The sequence below is a fragment of the Mobula birostris genome, chromosome 1 (assembly GCF_030028105.1).
Source record: "Mobula birostris isolate sMobBir1 chromosome 1, sMobBir1.hap1, whole genome shotgun sequence".
NCBI lineage: Eukaryota > Metazoa > Chordata > Chondrichthyes > Myliobatiformes > Myliobatidae > Mobula > Mobula birostris.
Window position 1 is genome coordinate 158344158 of NC_092370.1, and position 25390 is coordinate 158369547.

Consider the following 25390-nt stretch of genomic DNA (forward strand, 5'->3'; position numbering starts at 1 on the left):
TAAGTCAAAGTATTGAGTATAGGAGTTGGGATGTTATGAGGAGGTTGTACAAGACATTGATGAGGCCAAATTTGGAGTATTGTGTACAGTTCTGGTCACCTAACTATAGGAAGGATATCAGTAAGATTGAAAGAATGTAGAGAAGATTTACTAGGATGTTGCCGGGTCTTCAGGAGTTGAGTTATAGGGTAAGATTAAACAGGTTAGGACTTTATTCCTTGGAGCATAGAAGAATGAGGGGAGATTTGATAGAGGTTTACAAAATTATGAGTATAGGCAGAGTAAATGTGAATAGGCTCTTTCCACTTAGATTAGGAAAGATGGCATGGCTTTAGGGTGAAAGGGGAAAGGTTTATGGGGAACATTAGGGGGAACTTCTTCACTGAGCGTGGTGGGAGTGTGGAACAAGCTGCCATCTAACGTGGTAAATGCAGGCTCACTCAAGTTTTAAGAATAACTTGAACAGGTACATGGATGGGAGAGGTCTAGAGGATTATGGAATGGATGCAGGTCAATGGAACTAGCTGAATAATAATCTATTCGGCACAGACTAGAAGGGCCGAATGGCCTGTTTTCTGTGCTGTAGTGTTCTATAGTTCTATCTTTTCTGAAGGATATTACTGAACCAGATGGATTTTAATGACAGTTCAATGGTTTCACTTATTTTTCTCTTAAATGGTAGCAAATTTATGAAATTCTCTTCCCAGGAAACTTGTCTTCATATAAATAGTCTCAAGTTCTCTGTATGCAATCCAATAGGCAAAGTAGACATCAGTTGTAAATTTTTAGTCAGAGGACTCAAGATTTCTAACACACAGGACAAGAGATTTAACTCAAAGATAGTTTATTTTTTTATAATCAAGAGAAAAGTAAATGGTAGAACCAACTAATAAGTATATGATTAGGGCCAATTACGGGAAATTGCAGAATCACTTTGAAGGACCCAAAAAGTCAAAATAGTTTGGAAATGCATTATCAAAATAGTCAAGTCAATTAGGTTGGAAATTAGGAGTGATGGCATGGCGAAACTGGGAAGAGAATAGGGTTAAGTAGAAGATTTTAAGGTGCATCAATCTGTTAGTGCAAAGATATTGCTGAAATAATAGGTACCATTGAACATTTGAAGGGTCTCGGCCTGAAACATCGACTGTTTATTATTTTCCATAGACGCTTCCTGACCTGCTGAGTTCCTCCAGTATTTTGTGTATGTTACCATTAAACAGAGACTGGAATAATCACCAAACTCACACTAGTAGAAAGTGAGAATGTAATAACAACAGGGCACTTGAGAAAATAATAAATCTGGGCAATCAAGACAGAGTTATGAAACAATAATCATATTTGATAAATTTGTTGAGAGTCTTTTTTCCCCTCAGGTGGCATCCTACTGCTTCTACTTCTCATGTTCTTTCACCTTCAAATTTGACAAATTTATGCCTGTATGGGCCTTAGTTTAGCACATCTTCAAAAGCATCTCCAACAGTACAATAAAGGCTTAGTATGTTGGGAATGTTCTTAGGTTATGTATTCACAGAACTGAGCTAATAATTTAAGTGATGAAAAATATTTTGGTGAAAAGAGAAATGCCAGAATTGTTTAAAAAGATAAAAGTTCTGTGTTAGTTACTATAAAGAACTATTTTGAAAAGCAATTAGAACAACAAAGCCATAGCCCTGAATATGTTAAAGACAGATATAATATATAATGTTAGACTGATTCCTATTGCAAATACAGAAACGATGTCTTGTAGGCAAGTGGATTTCAAGATACTCAACAGATCAATGAATCCAATTTGAATCACAAGGTAGCAAAGGGGATGTTTGACATTAAGTGCTACCAGCTTTCTAGCACAAAAGTGGACAAAATTTGAAATAATGGCAGTTTAAAAATGGAAATTAAAGAGGAAAATTCAAGTTATTATTTCTCACTATTGCCTTTTTCTGTTCTGGATAACTTTCTATTATATGAGAAACAACATATAATTTGTTCAAAAATGTGGTATTTTAACAAAAATAATGCAGACAATACAAAGGATAACTGGAGAATAGAAGAGAATATTTTTTACTCACCAGTAATCAAATTTTTCTGTGTTATCACATCTCTGTGAAATAAAAACTAGGTTTTAATTTTAGCTCTAACTAATGTTTCCAGACTTTAAAAAAAACTTAAACTAAAATTTGTTCACCATCAATTGTAAATAAAATAGTTTATAAAGAAAAATTACACTATTACTTTCACTACAGTTTATTCATTGCTGTGATCATGATAGACAATCAAACACCGGGATGGGGAAAAAAAGGCAGATACAGGAACATTCAAAAATACCACTGTACAACAGGTCTATTTTGAAAGAGTCATTTGTATAGCACTTGCTTTGGGCCAAATATTAAAAGTACTGAACTTCAGAGCTCTCAAAACAGATTGCTCCAAACACAACAGGTTTTGACACTTAAATTTTTGTTCCTTGGAAATTACCAAACGTTATCTCAACAATTAAGTGCACACCTAAATTACCTTGTTGCACACAAGCATTTTGTAATTATTTCAATACTGAATACAAGCCAGAAAGAGAAACCACATGAATATTCATCTTTTCCTGTAGACCTTCTCAACCAACGCCCAAATTTTAAATTTCAAATTATGATGCACACAAAACAGTTAATAAGTAATAAATGTCCTTGACTTAACTTTGGTATTGGTCTTTAATTTCAATCGATTTTACTTCCTGAGAAAACTAAAGAAATTTGGCCTGTCCCCTAAAACCCTAATTTTTATGGATGCACCATAGAAAGCATTCTTCTAGGGTGCATCACAACCTGGTATGGAAGTTGTCCTATCCAAGACCGGAAGAAGCTGCAGAAGATTGTGAACACGGCGCAGCACATCACACAAACCAATCTTCCGCCCTTGGACTCACTTTACACCGCACACTGTCGGAGCAGTGCTGCCAGGATAATCAAGGACACGACCCACCCAGCCAACACACTTTTCGTCCCTCTTCCCTCTGGGGGAAGGCTCAGGAGCTTGAAGACTCGTACGGCCAGATTTGGAACAGCTTCTTTTCAACTGTGATAAGACTGCTGAACGGATCCTGACCTGGATCTGGACCGTACCCTCCAAATATCCAGTCCTGCCTCTCAGTTTTTTTTGCACTACCTTACTTTCCATTTTTCTATTTTCTATTTATCATTTATAATTTAGATTTTTAATATTTACTAATTTTTACTATTTGTAATATTTAATATTTGTAATCCAGGGAGTGGGAAGCGCAGAATCAAATATCGCTGTGATGATTGTACGTTCTAGTATCAATTGTTTGGCGACAAAGTATAAAGATTTGGTCTTTGATTAAATACATTAACCGTTTACTACTTTAATAACCATTTGTAACAGTATCTTTTGATATGTCCAGCCAAAACTTGATTTAAAGCTTCTTCCTCACCCTTACTGAAAAAACCTGCCAACTATAAATGTTCAGAGAATTCTTCCCCATCTTTGAGCCTGGCCTCAGTTATATCATAATCCAACTTTTGCCTGTTCCTGCATCTCATGAACCTTAAACTCTTAAATTCCACATCTGACCCAATTCCTTCTAGCTCTGAACAATATTTTATTCTTACATTCTTGGTCACTTTCAGTGCCTTGCACTTCATATTTCTTCAGTATGTTGCTCCACCTCCTCCTTCCTAACCAAGTAATTAAGAGTACAAAGAATAAGCAAGTGTCAGTCATATGGCTCCAAGCCTATTCTGATGGCATCTTTTGACCTTGTCTCCTTCCTCCCTGAACTCCAAATCCCTCAGTTACCACAGCGCATAAAAAAAGTTGCTCTCAGTTTTGAACATATTCAATCACTGAATAACTTTACCACTGTAGAATACAGAATTTCAGCACATCAAACTTCAAATAATGAAATTTCTATTTATTCGAGTCCTAGATAGCTGATCCGTTCCCCGATTCTCCCCTTACTAGTTCTAAACATATCACCCACCAAACACAGAACAAATTACTCTGAATATCTATTACATCACGCACTCACACAATCTTATTTCAACGGCATCACTTCTCATTATTCAAGACTCCTGCAAATCTAGCTGAGACTGTCCTTACAGGTCAGTGATTTTGCACACACATTCCAAACCACACATATTCTTCCTTATTTCTGAAGAACAAATCTGCACAGTATTCCAGTTGTAGTCTCACTAAACAATGTAGAAGCACAGCAGCATATCCTTAATATTCCAACTCCCTTGTAATAAACGTTGCTGTAATGTTTGTTCCCAACAATTGCTTAATTTAAATGCATATTAAGTTTGCCTTTTTATGGCCCAGTACATCAAGATCCCTTCATACAAGATCCCTCTGATACTCCTCTCTCAGTAAGCAAAGTTTTTCTATTCTTCCTAGCAAAATATTTGGATTTACAATTTTCACCCCACCTTTTACCACATCTACTTCCTTAAATCTTCAGCTGACTTTGGTATGGCCATTTACAGACGTTTCACCTGACCTCTTAACTCACCTTTACTCCTTAATTTGGCACATAGACATTAACAGAGATTGCATTCTTGGTTATCTGCAGTACTGATGCTTGCCATAAGCCTCTTAGTACAGGGCTTCTCATCCTGGGTTCCATGAGAAATCGTGATTTAAAAAAAGCATCTTTTTTGAACTTTGCGTGATGTTAGCGCTCGCAGTGGTGGGCAGTGACTGCAGACCTGTTCGCAATCTCGTTAGAAGTCTCTCCGCTCAGTGTAGCAGTGCACAGTAGGACCGTTTTTATTCAGTTTTTAATGCGAGATGGGGGAGGCTGTTGACAATTGGTGAGTGCTGTATTGCACAGAGGGTAGGACGGTAGGCTGATGAAGAGCACTGTATTGCACAGAGGGTAGGACGGTAGGCTGATGAAGAGCACTGTATTGCACGGAGGGTAGGACGGTAGGCTGATGAAGAGCACTGTATTGCACGGAGGGTAGGACGGTAGGCTGATGAAGAGCACTGTATTGCACAGAGGGTAGGACGGTAGGCTGATGAAGAGCACTGTATTGCACGGAGGGGAGGATGGTAGGCTGATGATCAGCACTGTATTGCACGGAGGGGAGGACGGTAGGCTGATGAAGAGCACTGTATTGCACAGAGGGTAGGACGGTAGGCTGATGAAGAGCACTGTATTGCACAGAGGGTAGGACGGTAGGCTGATGAAGAGCACTGTATTGCACGGAGGGTAGGACGGTAGGCTGATGAAGAGCACTGTATTGCACAGAGGGTAGGACGGTAGGCTGATGAAGAGCACTGTATTGCACGGAGGGTAGGACGGTAGGCTGATGAAGAGCACTGTATTGCACGGAGGGTAGGACGGTAGGCTGATGAAGAGCACTGTATTGCACGGAGGGGAGGATGGTAGGCTGATGATCAGCACTGTATTGCACGGAGGGGAGGACGGTAGGCTGATGAAGAGCACTGTATTGCACAGAGGGTAGGACGGTAGGCTGATGAAGAGCACTGTATTGCACGGAGGGGAGGATGGTAGGCTGATGATCAGCACTGTATTGCACGGAGGGGAGGATGGTAGGCTGATGAAGAGCACTGTATTGCACGGAGGGGAGGATGGTAGGCTGATGAAGAGCACTGTATTGCACAGAGGGTAGGACGGTAGGCTGATGAAGAGCACTGTATTGCACAGAGGGTAGGACGGTAGGCTGATGAAGAGCACTGTATTGCACGGAGGGGAGGACGGTAGGCTGATGAAGAGCACTGTATTGCACGGAGGGTAGGACGGTAGGCTGATGATCAGCACTGTATTGCACAGAGGGTAGGACGGTAGGCTGATGAAGAGCACTGTATTGCACGGAGGGTAGGACGGTAGGCTGATGAAGAGCACTGTATTGCACGGAGGGGAGGATGGTAGGCTGATGATCAGCACTGTATTGCACGGAGGGGAGGATGGTAGGCTGATGAAGAGCACTGTATTGCACGGAGGGTAGGACGGTAGGCTGATGAAGAGCACTGTATTGCACGGAGGGTAGGACGGTAGGCTGATGAAGAGCACTGTATTGCACGGAGGGGAGGATGGTAGGCTGATGAAGAGCACTGTATTGCACGGAGGGGAGAATGGTAGGCTGATGATCAGCACTGTATTGCACAGAGGGTAGGACGGTAGGCTGATGAAGAGCACTGTATTGCACGGAGGGGAGGATGGTAGGCTGATGAAGAGCACTGTATTGCACAGAGGGTAGGACGGTAGGCTGATGAAGAGCACTGTATTGCACGGAGGGGAGGATGGTAGGCTGATGATCAGCACTGTATTGCACGGAGGGGAGGACGGTAGGCTGATGAAGAGCACTGTATTGCACAGAGGGTAGGACGGTAGGCTGATGAAGAGCACTGTATTGCACAGAGGGTAGGACGGTAGGCTGATGAAGAGCACTGTATTGCACGGAGGGTAGGACGGTAGGCTGATGAAGAGCACTGTATTGCACAGAGGGTAGGACGGTAGGCTGATGAAGAGCACTGTATTGCACGGAGGGTAGGACGGTAGGCTGATGAAGAGCACTGTATTGCACAGAGGGTAGGACGGTAGGCTGATGAAGAGCACTGTATTGCACGGAGGGGAGGATGGTAGGCTGATGATCAGCACTGTATTGCACGGAGGGGAGGACGGTAGGCTGATGAAGAGCACTGTATTGCACAGAGGGTAGGACGGTAGGCTGATGAAGAGCACTGTATTGCACGGAGGGTAGGACGGTAGGCTGATGAAGAGCACTGTATTGCACGGAGGGTAGGACGGTAGGCTGATGAAGAGCACTGTATTGCACGGAGGGGAGGATGGTAGGCTGATGAAGAGCACTGTATTGCACGGAGGGGAGGATGGTAGGCTGATGATCAGCACTGTATTGCACAGAGGGTAGGACGGTAGGCTGATGATCAGCACTGTATTGCACAGAGGGTAGGACGGTAGGCTGATGAAGAGCACTGTATTGCACGGAGGGGAGGATGGTAGGCTGATGAAGAGCACTGTATTGCACGGAGGGGAGGATGGTAGGCTGATGATCAGCACTGTATTGCACGGAGGGTAGAACGGTAGGCTGATGATCAGCACTGTATTGCACAGAGGGTAGGACGGTAGGCTGATGAAGAGCACTGTATTGCACGGAGGGTAGGACGGTAGGCTGATGAAGAGCACTGTATTGCACGGAGGGGAGGATGGTAGGCTGATGATCAGCACTGTATTGCACGGAGGGGAGGATGGTAGGCTGATGAAGAGCACTGTATTGCACGGAGGGTAGGACGGTAGGCTGATGAAGAGCACTGTATTGCACGGAGGGTAGGACGGTAGGCTGATGAAGAGCACTGTATTGCACGGAGGGTAGGACGGTAGGCTGATGAAGAGCACTGTATTGCACGGAGGGGAGGATGGTAGGCTGATGATCAGCACTGTGTTGCACGGAGGGGAGGACGGAAGTCTGATGAGGAGAGTGAAGTGCGTTTTCTGAGCATTGAATGGACTCTCAACTTGGGCTGTGACGTCAGCCTCTCCCTCCCGAATTACCTCCCCCAACTTTCCCTTACGCACTGCTGACTGACTTATGGAAGCAAACAAACTCTACCTGTGCAGTAGAAAATTGGAGGGAAATTTTCATTCTAAAGAAGGACTTTTTTCTCACCACAACTCTGCTGTTGGTCTGCCACTTTGCTGTTGTAAAGGTTGCAAAAGGTGGATTGTGTAGGTTAGAAGTGAATTGTATTGTGAAGTTTTTGTATTTTTTGCAGTTTTCTTGTTTAGTTATTTATTATGGCGTTCTTTCTTCTATTTTATTAACCCCTATTCCATTGTGCCTCGTCTGTGGCAAACAACTTACAAATGCAGCAATGGCTCCAGCAAAATTGAAAAGGCACTTCACTACAAATCACAGCCATATGACATGCAAAAGTGCTGATTATTTTAAATGACTATTGGAATCTCAAAACAAACAAGTAAAGCTTATAATTAAAATCAATTTACAAACTTTATCTACCAAGTCTACCTTTAGAAAAATTAATTCCCATTTTGGCTTAAGCCAGTTATTTAACAGAAATGTATTATGTTTGCCCTAGTTTTTAAAATTTATGAAAGGGAAAGAAAGATTAATTTCAAGAAAGGTAAGCTAAGCTTAACTACCTGTTTTTATCAAGAAAGGTTAGTTAAAAATTAATTCTCTACTCAAAAGAGCATTGATAATTATTTTTAGATTCTATCTACAAATTACTGATGACGCTAATGTACGAGCTATAGATACAATAATTTTTTTTACGCAGGCTTTCACCGAGACCTTAAAATTATTTCAAGGGTTCCTCCAGGGCAAAAAGGTTGAGAACGATCGCTCTAGTATCATCCAGGCAACTTCAAAAATTACAAAAGTTATTCTCACAACTTGCTGGAGTTTAATCTTTAATTTGGTAACATAGTACTATCAATCCTATCACATATGATACATAGCTAACTTCCCATGAAAAAAAAGTTTTTTTAAAAAAAATCAAAGTTTCAAGTGGATAAATAGGAGTGGAGAGGGCAGCAAAGGGGGCCCTCCAAGAGGAGATGACACTTAAAAAAAGTGTTTGTGAAATTATTTTCCTCATTAGCACTTATTATTGCTGTAAACAAATTGTACTAATAGCAGGAATAGCTTATTCCTAGATGATTCCATGACATTACTTTTGGGAACTGTCCACAATCTGAATCTTTAGATCTGAATGAATGAATATGCCACAGCCATCATTGACTTCATTGAGGCCTGCATGGATGGATACGTTCCTTTGAAATGTACCAAGCATTCCCAAACCAGAAGCCCTGGATGAACCAGGAAATTCATAGACTACCGAGGGCTAAATCTGTGGTGCTCAAGACTGCCGATCCAAATATCCAGGTTTCACCTACAGAAGGCCATCAAGAGAACAAATAGACAATCCTGTATGAAGTTAGACACAATCGGATGCATGACAGCTATGCAGGGTCAGCATGTTATTCCTTCCTACAAGGTGAAACCTAACAGCAGAAAAGGCAGTGGTGCGTCACTCATTGAGCTCAATCCCTTTTATACTCACTTTGAAAGGGAGAATAGCACTTCACCTGTACGAATCTGGTGATCTCGGAGGCAAATGTCACAACATCCATCAAGAGGAAGAACCTTTGCAAGGCATCAGGCCCCCAACAGTGTAACTGGTGGGTACTAAAATTCTAGCTAGTTGCCGACCAACTAGCTAATGTTCAAGGTCGTATTCACCCCTTACTACTGTGGTCTGATGTTCCCGCCGGCTTCAAAAGGGCAGCACTGTACTGGTGGCTCAAGAGCAAAGTAAGCTACCTCAAAAGCTATCGTCTGGTAGCACTCACATCTACTTTGAAGTACTTTAAGAAGTTGGTCATGCTGGAATTAACTCCAGCTTGTTACCTACTACCGCAACAGATCTATAGCAGATGCAATCTCACTGGTTCTCCACTCGGCTGTGGAGCACCTAGGCAACAGCAAAGCATATATCGGACTGCTGTTTATCAATTACGACTCAGCGTTCAACACCATCCCTTCACTACTAAATAACAAGCTTATTACCCAGTTCCCTATATTCTGTCTTCATGACTTCCTCCCTTTTCAATTGCCTTTTCATTCTCATAATGAGCCTTAGAGTGGGAAACTTGAGGCTCTGGCTCAAAGGCTTAGGCAAGGGGAGGTGGAGGCTAGAGTTTTCTTTCTTGTTATACAGTTAGGACAGTAGAGTGCTCCTCTTGCAGGATGTGGAAAGACAGGGAGACCTCCAGTGTCCCTGACAACTACACCTGCAAGAAGTGCATCCAGCTGCAACTTCTTACAGTCAAAATTAGGGAGCAGGAGCTGAATGAACTGCAGATCATTCTGAAGGCTTAGGGGTGGATTGACAAGAGATACTGGGAAGTAGTTACATCAAAGGTGCAGGACACAGGTAACTGGGTGACCATCAGGAGAGGGAAGGGTAGGCTCGTTCCGAAAGTCGAGACACTGGATCCAGAACCTGGCTACGTGGATTCAGAAATGACTTGCCTACAGAAGGCAGAGAGTGGTAGTAGATGGAGAGTATTCTGCCTGGAGGTCAGTGACCAGTGACGTTCCACAGGGATCAGTTCTGAGACCTCTGCTCTCTGCAATTTTCATAAATGACATACTTGAGGAAGTGAAAGGGTGGTTTAGTAAGTTTGACGATAACAAGGTTCGTGTGGTGGGTTGTGTAGAGTGGTGTTGTAAATTTCAATGGTACATTGATAGGGCTAAGAAGTGGCAGATGGAGTTCAGTTTGGGAAAGTATGAAATGATTCACTCTGGAAGATCAAATCTAAAGGCAGAATACAAGGTTAATAGCAGGATTCTTAACACTGTGGAAGAAAAGGGGCACCTTGGGTTCACATTCATAGATTCCCAAAATTTGCAGTCCAAGTTGATAAGGTGGTTAAGACAGCGTATGCCACGATGGCCTTCATTAGTCAGGGTACTGAATTCAATAGCAGTGAGGTAATGTCGCAGCTCTAAAACACTGATTAATCCACACTTGGAATATCGTGTTCAATTCTGCCCATCTCATTATAGGAAGGATATGGAACCTTTAGAGACGGTGCAGAGGAAATTCACCAGAATGCTGCCTATATTAGAGAGCATGCCTATCGAAGATAGGCATTTATCATTAAAGACCCTCACCATTCAGGACATGCCCTCTTCACCTACTACCATCAGGGAGGAGGCACAGAAGCCTGAAGAGGACCACTCAACGATTTAAGTACAGCTTCTTCCCCTCTGCCATCAGATTTCTCTATTGTCCATTAAACCATGAACACTACATTATCCATCTTTTGCAATATTTTAAACTTACAACTTGAGATCACTGTCAACAGATTAATTTCAATAGCTCAAGAAAACAGTTCATCCTCTCTTGCCTAGTGCCAGATTGTCAACAAACTTTGCTTCACTAAGGGTATTCACATCCTCTGAATGAATAAAAATTAATACTCTACCTTTCCAACTCTTGTTGCTGATTCTCTTTTTGGCTGCTTATTCCTAAAAGTTTAAAATACATAAAATGATTACAAATGAAAACAAAATGTTTAATTTCAACAATTTGAAAGAAAACATCATTTAATTTCATATTCAAATAGAACACGATGTTTTTCCATTTTTCCTGAACTCCTATAATTAAAAACTCACATACTTGAATTAAGAATCTCGATGTTTTGTCTGCATTCTAATGTGCAAATAGCTTCATCGTTTTCCATATTATCTTGTATTATCATTTTATCTGTCACAAACTCCCTGAAAAAAAAGAAAAAGACATCCAAAAATCAGGAAAATAACATACAAAACTAATCTTTGCATTCAATATCTGGCTCCTTAATTCTTTTCTGAAAAAGAAAAAAAAATTCTTTCAGTGCTTACAGCTGTTCTCAATGTAGTTTCATAATAAGAATGCTATACAAATGGATCATTAAATGAACGTGAATGACTTCAGTCTAGTGAGACCTTATAGTCATCTTGGAAAAGCTTACACTTCACATCTTCCTCGAATCAATAAGAAGCCTCAATGACTTTGGAAAAACAAATGTAGGCTTCCTGCTTGCAAGAAGCTCATGCCACAATGGAATTCCAGAACCAAAAGATCTATACATCTGAGATTTTATAAACAGAAGATTGACTCTGAGTAGAGAGAAAATCAGAGTTTCAATAGGAAATTAAATAAGATTATTTAATTCTGATACACAATCAAACCTATTCTGGTTACATAGTTCCTCATTAACTGGGCACTCAAGCAGATTAAAGTAAAAATCTCTAACCACTTTGCAAGTTGCATTTCTTTGTGACCATGCAACCACATTCAGCTAGAAGTACCAAATAATCCATTTTAGCTTCAACCCAAGACCCTAACCATCAAAAAAAAACTTGTTTTCACCCAATTCAAATCATTCCACTTCTTAGTCCTTGACTCAAATGGAACAGCTTCTCTTCTGCTTACCCAACTAAATCAATTACAATCTTTACACATCTTCAAATTTCTACTAAACCTTCTTTGCTCCAAAAATAACAGTATTACCCTGAAACTGAAATGTCTCAATATTCCAACCATTCTGAATGATCCTTACAGCACCCTCTCAGGGCCTCCATGTCCTTCTTGAACATCTCCTTGAATATGATGTATTGCTGAAGTAATGACCTCTGCAGAGTTTTATCTTGGTTCAAGTCAACTTCCCTACTCTTATACCCTAGTGAATACCAACATCCTAAACACTTTACTAATCACTGTCTCAACATGCATCACTGGGAGTTATAAATAAAGCTCCTACTCCTACTATGAATCCAGTTATCTGTAGATTGATACAGCATTTCTCAATCAATATATATAATACACAGGTTGGAAATCAGACAGAAAATCGAAGAAACTAACTTTAAAATTGTAACTGATTCACTACCTACAGATAGCACCCAACTCTAATGATTACAGTATTTTATGTTTTATGATTTGTATGATCAATTCACAAAAGTTCAATCTGAAGGTTACAAATTTTATAATAGAAAATGGGTACATCTCTCCCTCCCCATTTCTACCCACTCAATATCAAAATTAGTTTTAGGACAAAACTTGTGAAACTGCAACAGGAGCACTGGAAGTACATTCCAACACTCTCCCCAGGTCAAGTTAAGCTACTGCAAATGAAAGTATATTTTCTACTTACTTAACTTCCTTAGTATCTGCAAAACTGACTCTTCGAGAACTCCTACGAAGTTTACTCACTGGCTCCATCTCAAACAGAACAAATAGAAAATTGATCAAATTTCCAGGTTTGCAACACTCCTTCCTTGAGTTGATTATTAGCACATCAACTAGGTAGTCTTAAACATTATCCTCATTCTTATTGTAAAATAAATATCACCAAAAACAGTTACTTTTTTCTAAATGTCATTCTATACCTATTGCCCAACAATAAATCACAAGTGCATCTGAACTTCAACGTGTACATTAGTCACTACTGATAGATTTAAGCATTGCCAGAATTTTAGGGATTGGGACCAATCAATTACTTGATACATATTGGGCCAATACATTTCTCGATGTTCAATTTATTTATTAAACCATCCCTAACCCAAAGCTACAACATACTGACAATTCAGAGGCTCAATACTTTTTCAGGATTTTGTTTGCAAATGTTTCTTCAAAAATTTGAGTTACCTTTTCGTTGGTATCAATTTCTTTCAGAGTTCTAAGTGGACTCCTTGAAGACTTTAATATCTTGGAAAGGTTGGGAGAGATGGCAGGAAGGAGATTAACAATAAATACAAACAGCATAGATTAATATTTGCCAAATATAACATTATATTCAAAGTTCAGCATTTTGAAGAAATGTTGCCTTAAGCTTTTTAACACAATAGTGCTCATTAATTGTAGAAACAATTTAACTTGGTGCAATTGAGAATTGACAACCAGAAGAACTGAGAATTTATGCTGGACATCAAAACTCAACCTGCACAAGTGAATGCTTGCAGATGTTCATGACTGGAAGTTCTGACTATAGATAGGCTATTGATTCCAAAAGAAATTACAATGTTGCAGTAGCATTACAAGGGCAACAGATATACACATATTTGAAGAGAAGAAAGAAAGAATAAAAAAATAAATTATCTCAAACATAACAGGAGGGGGTCATCATTGCTCTGGCTATAGATTGACTCATTATAGAGCTTAATGTCCAAGGATAAGATTAACCTCATAGCAGCGCAGTTGGCTTAATCTATTACTAAAAGTGCTCTTCTGTTCAGCCAGGGTGGCATGCAGAAGGTGAGAGACATTGTCCAGAATTGCCAGGATTTTCCGTAGGGTCCTTTCTTCTACCACAGCCTCCAGTGTGTCTAGTTTGACTCCTATAACTGAACCAGAGTCTTTCTAATCAGTTTATTGACCCTGCTGGCATCACCCCAGCACACTACCACATAGAATATTGTACTGGCAACAATAGACTGGTATAACATGTGAAAGAGAGGCCTGCAAACCCCAAAAGACCCCAGTCTCCTCAGGAAGTTGAGGTGACTCTGGCCTTTCTTGTATATAGCCTCTGTGGTGCTCCACACAAGTCTGTCATTCAGGCGCACCTTCAGGTACTTGTAGGTCCTCACATTCATATCCTCACCATCAATAGTAACAGGGAACAGTACAGGCTTAGTCTTCCTAAAGTCCATCACCATCTCCTGTGTCTTACTAATGTTGAGCTGCAGATGAGTCATTTGACAAAGTCCTCCACCAGGGCCCTGTATTCAGCCTCCTGTCCTCCCTGTCTATACACCTGTCTATTGCACTTATCAGAGAATTTCTGCAGATGATAAGACTCAGTGTTATATCTAAACTCTGAGGTATACAGAGTAAATAGGAAGGGAACCAATACTCTGGGGCCCCAGTGCTGTTTATAGTCATGTCTGACATACAGCTCTGAAGATGCACAAACTGTGGTCTGCCAATCAGAAAGTCCATTATCCAGGATACAATGGAAGTGCCAACCTGCATTGAATGAAGCTTTTCCCCCAGCAATGAGGACTGTATGGTACCGAAGGCATTTGAGAAATCAAGCAACTTGATCCTCACAGTGCTGCCCTGATTATCCAAATGGGAGTCTGTTCAGACGGTAGATGACAGCATCGTCAACTCCAATGTGCTCCTGGTAGGCAAACATCGGGGGACTGAGGGCTGAGCTGACTAGGGGCTGGAGGTGAGCCCGAACCGGCCTCTCTAAACATCTTTATGATGTGCTAGATCAGGACCACTGGATGGTAGTCATTCAAGAGTTTTGGTTGGCCCTTCTTGGGTACTGGGACTGTGTATTTTCCAGACAGGCAGGACCCTTTTCAGGCTGAGACTCAGATTTAAAATGTGCTGAACTTCACACAACTGCTCAACACACTCCTTCAGGACCTTGGGGTTCACTCCATCTGATCCCAATGCTTTGCCGTGTCTGAGTGTCCCCAGAGCCCTTCTCACCTGCTCAGTAGTGAAGGCAAGTCCATGTTCACTGGGAGGTTGGTGGAAGGTGGGGGCTGGGGCAGGTGAAGATCAGGACGATAGTTCATATGTAGAGGTTGTCGATGATAGGTGCAGGGCAAGGAGGGGATGTAAACAGTGGTAGCCAATGTTGTTCATCCATGTGTTGAACCGGGTGGGGGGTGGGGGAGGAGTTGTGTCATTGGTGCTGAGGGAGCATTGGGTGCCTCGACACCTGGACTGGTGAGCTGAGGAGGGGTGAACAGGAGGGCAATTGTCAAACCTATTAAAGAATTGGTTTAACTCATTAGCCCATTCACAGTTGCATTCAGAGGTTCTACTGCTAGGCTGATTGAAGCCAGTGATGGTTTTCACGTCTTTCCACACCTCCCATGAGCTACTCTGCCCAATCTTGTTCTGTATTCCTCTTTAGCCACCTTGATTTTCTCTATTTAGCTCCCTCTGCACACATTTCAATTCCTCCGTCTCCTGATCTAAAGGTTCTTTTCGTGTATACACTATAGCATCACAGATAAAACAAGTTTAACACACTGAAGCATAATTTTCATGGCATAGTACATGTTTATAATAATAAACCAATTTATTTACCAGGCTCAAACAAAATTTATAACATATTACACTGTACAACTACAAGAAAGAAAACTAGGCACTGATACAAATTATAAGCACTCACATCTACCCCTTGCAATTCAGCTGACTATTGTTGCATACCATTAAAGAGCACACATTAATATTGAAGACTTAAGCACCCTTGTGAAAGTTATCTCCCTAACACATTAACTGGCAAAGAAAATTGATGAGAAGAAGAATTGCAAGAATTAAATGGAGGGGTACAATACCTTTTTATCACAAATTTTTTAAAAATGAATTTTCAACATTAATTATAATTTAATTTATACAAACCTAATTTTGACTTGTTTGTTACACCATACTATACAATTTTTAAAATGACATTATAGTAACAAAGTGTTTGAATGAAAATGGCAATTATGTCATGTGAGAACAATTAACATAAACTTACTCCAGACTGTCTCCTTTTGCATTTCTCTTCTATAACGTCAGCACTGGAAAAGCAAGATATATGAGACCAACACACATACAATTTCTACTACTACTACAACATAATACAGATTGGCAAAGCTATATTGTAAAAAGGATGCACAAAAATGCTTATTGTTTTATACTGCATTTAATTTACTAAGGAAAGACTGAATTACATACAAAATCTCAATGACAATAGATGCACTGGGATCATACAAGTCTTAAAGGCACATTTCTGCTCACCCTAATCAATTATAAACTACTTTTCCTCAACACTGAGCTTCAACCTGTCAGAAAACTTTAAAATTTGCTGTGCATCCATTCATATTATCACATTCTTTCTGCAATGAGCTGACTGGAATTTTCACAGTACCAACAATCTAACTAACATTTTATATAGTTCTAACACAGCCTGTTACATTTACACAAATGTTGTTGCATTCTTAACCATTACATTTACCTGAACAATTATCTTCAGAGATCTACAGATATGCAACTCCATGACTCTTCTACACATCTACACTTGCTAATGCTCTTTTTAATGAGTATTCTTTTGCCTTGACTACTGATGAACCCTTCCTTTAACACCTCAAATTTCTCCAGAAATGTCACAGGATAATGGCCAGTCATGACATTAAGTGTCAGGACAGTGAAGCCTAAAGAGGTTCATGTTTGGTTAGTTGTTACAGGATCACAGCCCAGGGCTGAAGAGTTGTTTAAAGTTAAGTAGGTAGAATGATCACAGATGTAGCACCTGAAAGGTATCTAGTCACAAGTCTTACCACTATATGCTTATCCCAACTGAAGCATGGCTGGCTAATGGAGGCATAGAGGATAGATTTAAAGTGAACGGATAGAAGGGGAAGGTATTTGAAAATAGGGTGCTTTGAGTTGCAAGGCAGTACAAGAACACAAAGAAAATAAGGCTTTTAAAAACAATGAAATGAGACAGCAAAAAGTTGTCAAGTTGAGTTAAGACAAGGATGATAGAGCAGGTACTTTCTGAAATACCAGTATTTGATGTACCCTTTTGGACCAGAAGAATGAAGAAGGCAACATCATAAAGTTTTTTGACTAACTGAAGGATGGAGTCCAAAGACGAGGTGGTAAAATAGGCAGCCTTGTGATCAAAAACAGTTAAAATGCCAATAATCTGACATGCTCAGGACTCAGTACCGCTAGATTGATGTTATTGCTATTGGATGTTATTTCTATAATATCCTGACATTTTAATTTTTAGTAAGACATTACATGGTGCAATAATAAATTTTCCATTGAACCAGGCAAGTTGAAAGGAATTAAGGGAACAAGGCTCGGGTGAATGGAGATGAAGGGCAGTAAGCATTATTTGGTGAGCCAGATGCTAAAATATTTGGATTTTTAAACAGTTGAATAGTGGATTTGTGGTAAACATACAATGCAAAAGTTAAATAAAAATAAGACAGAACATTCAGAACAACTTCCATTATATTCTATAGGAGTGGCATCATAAATGCAAATGAGATGGGGGCTTTTTAGGCAAGGTCAAATTTAGTTGCCTTTAGGGGCAGTCAGACAGCACAGCAATAGTCACAAGACCAAGACTGGATGCTCTATAGAGCTATGGAAGACTGAGGAACATGAAAAGGGAATAAAACCTTGTATCATCCTGGTACTGACTAAACATATTGAAAATGAAAAACCATTGGAGGAAATACGCTAATCACATTTGACAGATGTGATTACCAAGCCTGGAGGTTATGTCGCAAGCGTTTTTTCAGCATTCAAGGTGACATCATCAATGCGCAATTGAATGCTGCTTCTGCTGAGTGCTCACATTTGTATTGGTCCAACTCGTTGTTCTGATTGGTTAGCTGTCCTGCTGGCTTCTAGTCTCCGCTGGGTCCCGCCAACCGAATAGCTGAGTGATCTCCACTGGTTATCGGTCGTTGGTTCCTCGGCTTCAATCCCACAGATGCATAGGATCGTTACAACAGCCAACCAATCAGAACAATGAGTTGGACCAATATAAACACGAGCACTGGTCAGAAACAACACTCAATTACACATTAGTGATGAAACATCTACAACCTAACCTCCAAGCTCAGCAAACAACCCTAGAAACAAGCAGCCAACCCGAGCTACCAATCTCCTCCTTTATTTCAAATAGGAACATATAATAAATAAAAAAGTGAAACACACAGAGATAAGGTTAAAAGTCACAATCTTCCATTGCGAATAAGAACATTTAACAGGCTCTAAGTAAGGACTGTTGCCCAATAATGTGTCATAGCAAATGCCGAGATGCATTAAAATGTAACTGTTTTCTTTTCTTTCATATAAACACTTACTTTATATTATTATTGTGAACAGAAGACAGCTCATTTACAAGGCTCCTAACTGGAAAAAGGCTGAATTCTGTTGCAAGAGAATGTAAATGCATTGGCTGTCCAAGGATCGAACTTTCAGAGTTATAAAAGTATTGGAAGATGATAATAATATTGTATAGTACTGTACACCACATCATTTTTGAAAAACATATTGTTAGGTGTCTTACAAAATCATTTGAAATTGGCACCTTTGCCAAACAGAAGTTTTTGAGGGATCTTGGTTTCTATTTTGTGTGAACTGCATGAACAATTGGCACAACAGTTGCAGTTATTCACCATACCAAGTGAGAGAAATATAAGTGAAAGAAAAATAAGTGAAATATAGCCAAAGATGGGGGAAACACTGAGGGTGAAGTCCCATCAGTTTCCACAACTAGAACACAAGAACCTCATTAATATTTTAATTTTATTACTTATAGCAAAAGAGGCATAAAACCTTTAAGCACTCACTGGCACACACAACACAGAATGGGAGAGTGAATAAAGGTGAAGGATATTACAGATATACATACTTGGTCTCTGGTAATAAAAAACAGTTTTCATCCATGGTTTAAGCCTACAGAGAACAAGGAAAAAACTAATTAGTATGAAATATATGGCTCAGAATACTACAAATGAGCTGAAGAAACTATGTTGGATAACATTCCAAAAGTGAAGAACAAGAACTAAAATCTCAACAGAAAAAACACAAGTTACGAATTTGTTCAATTTTGAACCTGCTGTAACAACTCCGGACGTTGCCCTTTTAATTATTTAATCAAGATTCCAGTAGGATTACTGAAAAATTATTCTACAATGGTACTAGGCTCATTTCAGAATTTAAAAAGCTCTGCGTTTAAGCCCTACTTCAGAGTATTTTCTTCACTAGTTTAGTGCACTTGTCCAGTATAGAAGAAGGGCTATACAAATACAACTTGTTTTCCTTTTTAAAAATTAGAAGTGCCAACAGTATAAATCACTGGTGAAGTAACTAGCTCTATTCTCAATAGATGAGCTCTGCAGAAATATGTTGCAGATTTGGCATGGATTTGATATTGTTATTTTGTATTCAGCATTACTACACAGTTCACTAGAAACCAGAGCACCAGACAACATAAGTAGACCAATGTTGTGTCGAGGCTGTGATACTCAACATCACTCCAATAAAAAATAGTATTTATTAATAAGCAGCACTCAGTGCAACAGTTACAGACAAGGGCAAATTTTCAAAAGTAAAGATATTCTAGGAAAGACTACCTGTGTTTAGGTTTGCAGGTGTTAACCCTTTTCCTTTTGTCCGGCACAGTAATTACCACTTCTTACAGAATTCAACAACATCTCAAATTCTTGTTTTGGATTTTGTTTAATAGAAATTAACCATTTATCAAAAAAACTAATACATGTTTCCCATTCAATGAAACCTGGTGTTTTTCCACAATTTAGGTCATTCATTGCCCATTGAGTCCAGCACTCCATATCCATAGCAACTATCAAGTCCTCATCAATACTAATGCCATTTACTAGCACCTGGTCCATAGCCTTCTATGCTTCAATATTGCAAGTGTTGCCCTGATACCATCTAATCCGGACAGCACCCTGGTAAATCTCTTCTGTATCCTTTTCAACACCTCCACATCCTTCCTATAATGGGGGTAACCAAAATTGCACAAGTATGACCTAACCAAAGTTTTGTATAGCTGCAACATGACTTCCTAACTTACATACTCAGTGCTATGACCAATGAAAGTTAAGCATGCCATATACTTTCTTTGCCACCATATTTATATGACCACTTATAGGGATTTACGGATTTAGATCCCTGAGGATCAAGTCCAATGCAATTAAATGCCTTACCATTAACTATTATTTTCCCTTTAAATTTCACCTCTTCTTTACATGGATTAAATAATTTCTCTGCCTATATCTGTAAGTGATCTATATTCTACCTCATCCTTTGACAGCCTTCTTCACCATCCACAATTCCACAAATCGCAGCCACCAAAGTGAGGGAGGAGGAGGATGGACTCCTCACCGACAAGCTATCAGAGGAAGGAATGTATTTGGAGGTACACTTCTTCGGTTTTCAATCAGCAGCGCTGACTGGAATAAGGCTGGATCCGACATTCTGTGGGCGGCAGTGACAGAGAGAAAGAACGCGTGCAATCACCCCTCAGCATAGACTAAGATCGACCAACTCATGACAACCACTACGTTGAAAATTATTGCCTTCGTTACCTGAACAGTGCCCGTAGTCAGTCCCCAACAACAAAAGCAAACGCTAGGGCGGCCGCCACCACCAATCAAGCCGCAGCTGCTCACATTTAGAATTTAAATTCAACCGCCTTTCCGTTGGTTGCGCATGCGTGTTGGGAGCGTTGCCGGCGCCCTGCGTTGGGGGATGGTTGCCGGTAGTCCTGTTACGCATGCGTACTATGGTTCGTTGTCGGAAGGTCGGTGTGTCTAATTGATCCTTGTGGATTTTTTCCCCCTCAATTTGCTTCTTCAAAGCAAAGATTACATAGTTAAAAGGGGAAATCGCCTCAGAAAGAGTAGGGATTTTCAAGAGAGAATTCATTGCGAGTGTCAAAGGGAAGTGAAGTCACTGTAGAGGCGGGTCAGTGCTTGAATTGTGGCGGCAGGTCTGAGGAGAGATTTTGAAGTTGTGTCGTGCAGTGGTGCGGCCTGTTAATGGAGGAGGCTGTTGTTAGGTCTGTCCGGGAAGGGTAGGAGAGGGGAGGGAAGGGAGAAGGCGTTGTTGCGGCGTCCGTCCTGAGGAGAACCGTAAATTGGGTGAGGTGTGGTGTGGGTTTGATCTCCGTAGCTACAAAATAAACTGCTGGAAAATCTCAGCGGGTCAGGTGGTCGATGTTTCCGGTCAAGACTTTGCATCAGGATTGAGACTGTAAAGAATAGATGGCTTTTATAAAGAGATAGCAGCAACAGTTGAGAAGGTGAAGGGCAGATAGATATGGGGAGGAAGGGATGATTTTAAGTGATGGTGGATGATGAGTAGAAATGGATAAGGAAAGAGATTAGGGTAACTAAGATTAATGAAGTAAAGACCAGCAGACAAGACATGCCCAGACATCATCCCTGATAAAGGTGGTAGAGGTTGTCATCGAAATGTGGGTTAAAATCAATCCCTGTACTCGTTTCGAAGCCTAAGAAAAGTTTATTTGGTAAGATACTCAATATTTATGATGTAGGTGATATGCAGATAGAACCATGTGGGCGGAGGGGTAATTAAACTGGATAACTGGGATTTAGAGATGGTTGGGTGGAAAAGGAGGAGAGAGAATCTAGGTGAATCAGAAGAGAGCAAGGAACATACTGTTTGTGTGTTATTTGAAATTGGAAAATTAATGTTTTATATCATTGAGTCGTATACTGCCCAGGTAGAATGTGAGGTGTGTGGGGTGTTACTTGTTTGCATTTGGCCTCATCCAAAAAGTGGAGAAGGCTGAAGAGCAACAGGTCCGAGTGGAATTGAAATGCCTTAGGTTTGTGATTACAGAAAGAGCATAGGTATCTGTAAAGTGGTTGCCTAGTTTACATTTGGTCTTGCTGATGTAGAGGAGGCCTCATTGATGGGACCAAATGAGATTGAAGGAGGTACATGCAAGTCTTTGTGGAAAGAGAAGCAAAGATAAGATTAAGGAACAAAGATCCTTTAGCAGAACAGAACTGACAGATGGTTTTTGGCCAAAAATAGTTTATCTTTCCACAGTTGTGTAACTTGCTGAGCTTCCAGCCTTTTCTGTTTTGAATTCAGATTTTCAGAAACGGCGTTTCTTAAATCTTTATTTAATATTATTTGCTGCACCCACAAAGCTAACAGTATGGTGAAGGACCCCATGCACCCCTCACACAAACTCTTCTCCCTCCTGCCATCTGGCAGAAGGTACCGAAGCATCCAGGCCCTCACGACCAGACTGTGCAACAGTTTCTTCCCCCAAGCCGTCAGACTCCTCAATACTCAGAGTCTAGACTGACATCTACATCATTTATTATTATATTGTAATTTGACCTCTACTGTGCCTTGTTTATTATTTTTTAATAATTAAAAATTAAATACTTGTTTATTAATTATTGTGCTGCCCTGCACTGTTTTGTGCACTGTTTTGTGTCCTGTGCAGGCCTGTGTGCAGTTTTTATGTTTGTTTTACGTAGTCTACTGTAGCCTTGTGCTGTCTCACATAGCCTAGTGTAGTTTTGTGTTGTTTCATGTAGCACCAAGGTCCTGGAGGAACGTTGTTTCGTTTTTACTGTGTACTGTACCAGCAGCTTATGGTCGAAATGACAATAAACTTGACTTGATATCATCCATTGTACATATTTGTTAGTTTGCAATGATTTTTTTAAAGCCCTCATTTGTCTCCTAGGGGTTATTAAAGGTTTGCACTATAAGTTTGACTTGCGGACAAATTCGCAGCAAATCTGTCGGAAAAGATGCGGAGATCTAAATTACCTGTTTACCGACCAAAAGAGACACGTACTGCCCTGTCTCAGCTGCAGGCTTCCACTGGCAGGGCGCTGAAAGCAGGTAATCTAGCTACAAGATAATGTGCAAATATAGTTAAGGGTTGAATTGTTCAAAAGCATTTGAATTTTGCATGTGTCAGATCCATTTCTGCCCAGGAATCAATTTACTTCATTCTGTCTCAAAGAAACCTTCATTTTGTGCACTTCTTCCATTATTGTACGACACTGAGGCTGCACACTGTAAATAACTCTTCACTAATAGTTCTTAAGTGTATGCCTATCTTTGCATCACAATTTATGGTGTCTTGTATTTATTTGGTGAGTTCAATTATAGAAGCATAATTGGAAAACATTGACTAGAAACAACAAAGCCACGAGGATTTTGCTAAGGGGCAAAAGGTAGTTGAACGCTCAATTAATTATGTAGTTATTGGACAATGGCTCCGGTGAAGTCTTTTAGTCAGGGAATTTCAAATGCTGGACCAAGTTATTGGAGCAAGAGGAGGAGGAGGGATAAGCCACAGAGCAGTTTGAACAGGACACTGATGGATCAGGAATTGTATAGGCCAGTGATCATTGGAGGGGTTGGGTGCAATGGGTAGATGACCAGGTTAATTCAGCTTGATGTGTAAAGTTCTGGATGAAAATTTTCAACTTCTGGGGTGCTGGTTTGCTTTACATTTGTTTAATAACCTCAGTGTTCCATTTTTCTGTCCTAGAAAGTGATCATTTACAACCTTCAGCAAAACGTTTCCATGCCAACCCAGTACTGGCACCGGAGAAAGATTTACCTCGGACATTTAACTTTTCACAAAAAACTTCAAGTGCAGTCAGTTTTGAAGCAACTTCAAAACAAGGGAATGTTGCATTAAATAAAAGGTAAAAATCACCCCATCATCTGAATCAATAAGGTAAATCAGTAAGTGCATGACTCTGCCTATCCAAATACAAGCTTTTTTTTAAAAAATATCTTCATTTGAAAGATTTTACATGGTCAACTTGGTATTAACTCTGAGTTAGCTCTGGTAGATTAGGGTTACTTGGACTTCAGCAAGACTATAAACAAAGTCTCACGTAGTATGTTCTGAAAGGTTGGATCGGGTAAACCCGACCGAGCTAACCAACTGGATGTAAAACTGGCTTGATAGAAGTAGATAGTATTAGAGGATTGTTTTTCAGATTACTGTGACCAGTAGTTTGCTGTTTTGACATCTATATTAAAAATTTGGCCCTTTTCTGAATTATTTTCACAATCTTTGAACTGTTATTAAAGTATGAATCTGTGCCATTATTATAATATTACATGGTAAGGTATTTTTCTTTTTTTTTACCAACCACCTCATTTTGATAGTGGGGGTAGATCTTTTTAATAAAATACAATTATTTCATTTCATAATTCAATCTTTCTATATGATTGATTTGGAATATGGGATACTGTGATCATATTACTGTGATTTAAATGTAATGTAATTCGTATTATTTTATCCTTTTGAATTTTGCATTTGTATTCATGCAACTTACATAATATCAATAAAAATATTGGAAATAAATAAATAAATTTGGGTGATGATGTTGTTAATACGTTTGCAGACCTCACCAAATTTGGTGGTATAGTAGGGAGTGAAATGTATTATCTGCTTTTACAAGGGGCTCTCGACCAACTTGGGAAGTGGGCTGAAAATGACAAGTAGGATTTAACTTTGGCAAGTGTGAACTGCACTTGGGTAAGTTAAACGGGGGCAGAACTTGCAGTGCATTGTAGAACAGGAACCTAGTGGTGAAGGTACATAGTTCAAATTAAAATTTATTATCAGAGTACATACATGCCACCACATTCAACACTGAGATGCTCCCAAAGTAGAGGCATAGAAAGATTGGATGATTAAGGCATGTGGTTTGCCTTCATTGGTCAGTACATTGAGTACAATAGTTGGAACTTAACTACAAAAGACTGAAACTGCACCTGGAAATCTGTGGTCCTCTTGGCATAGGAAGGGTGTCATTAAGTTGGAAAAGGTGCAGAAAAGACTCATGAGGCTGTCACTGGGATGGAGGGCTTGAACTATAAGGATAAGTCAAGACTGTTGTATTCATCCATGCAGAGAACGATCACAGTCTTCCCATTGTAAGGGAATCTAAAAATTAGCGGGCATATCAAATCATAAACATGAGAAAGTCTGCAGATGCTGGAAATCTAAAGCAACACACACAATGCTGAAGGAACTCAGCAGGTCAGGCAGCATCTTTGGCAATGAATAGATAGTCAATGTTTTGGGCTGAGACCCTTTTCAGGACTGAGAAGGAAGGGGGAAGACAGCAGAATAAAAAAGGTGGGGGGAAGGGAAGGAGAGTCACTGGAAAGTGATGGGTAAAGCCAGGCAGGTGGGAAAGGTCAAAGCTTGGAAGAAGGGATCTAATAGGAGAGGCGAATGGACCATAAGGAAGGAAAGGGGGGCCCAAGGGGAAGTGACAGGTAGGTGAGA

The 25390-nt window shown here is 40.2% G+C and overlaps 2 protein-coding genes across 5 annotated transcripts in view; one reads left to right on the forward strand and one right to left on the reverse strand.

The window, feature by feature from the left end:
- knl1 (kinetochore scaffold 1) overlaps nucleotides 1–20730 on the reverse strand; it is a 76088-nt gene extending 55358 nt beyond the window's left edge. The window contains exons 1-8 of the mRNA XM_072264842.1: nucleotides 20661–20730; nucleotides 18959–19002; nucleotides 16058–16100; nucleotides 13219–13278; nucleotides 12725–12792; nucleotides 11209–11309; nucleotides 11015–11057; nucleotides 2070–2101 (exon numbers count right to left, since the gene is read on the reverse strand). Coding sequence (XP_072120943.1) covers nucleotides 2070–2101; nucleotides 11015–11057; nucleotides 11209–11309; nucleotides 12725–12792; nucleotides 13219–13278; nucleotides 16058–16100; nucleotides 18959–18993 — 382 coding nt within the window. The 5' untranslated portion in view covers nucleotides 18994–19002; nucleotides 20661–20730. The remainder of the gene's footprint in view (nucleotides 1–2069; nucleotides 2102–11014; nucleotides 11058–11208; nucleotides 11310–12724; nucleotides 12793–13218; nucleotides 13279–16057; nucleotides 16101–18958; nucleotides 19003–20660) is intronic.
- Nucleotides 1–25390, forward strand: part of knstrn (kinetochore localized astrin (SPAG5) binding protein) — a 37522-nt gene that overhangs the window by 3550 nt on the left and 8582 nt on the right. Inside the window, exons 1-3 of one of the 4 annotated variants that reach the window (XM_072264857.1) lie at nucleotides 21049–21133; nucleotides 22808–22968; nucleotides 23627–23786. In XM_072264857.1, the coding sequence (XP_072120958.1) occupies nucleotides 22875–22968; nucleotides 23627–23786 (254 nt within the window). In that variant the 5' untranslated portion in view covers nucleotides 21049–21133; nucleotides 22808–22874. Of the gene's footprint in view, nucleotides 1–21048; nucleotides 21134–21509; nucleotides 21605–22421; nucleotides 22443–22807; nucleotides 22969–23626; nucleotides 23787–25390 lie in introns of those variants that run through there. The other 3 variants (XM_072264875.1, XM_072264883.1, XM_072264865.1) reach the window with 3 other exon arrangements.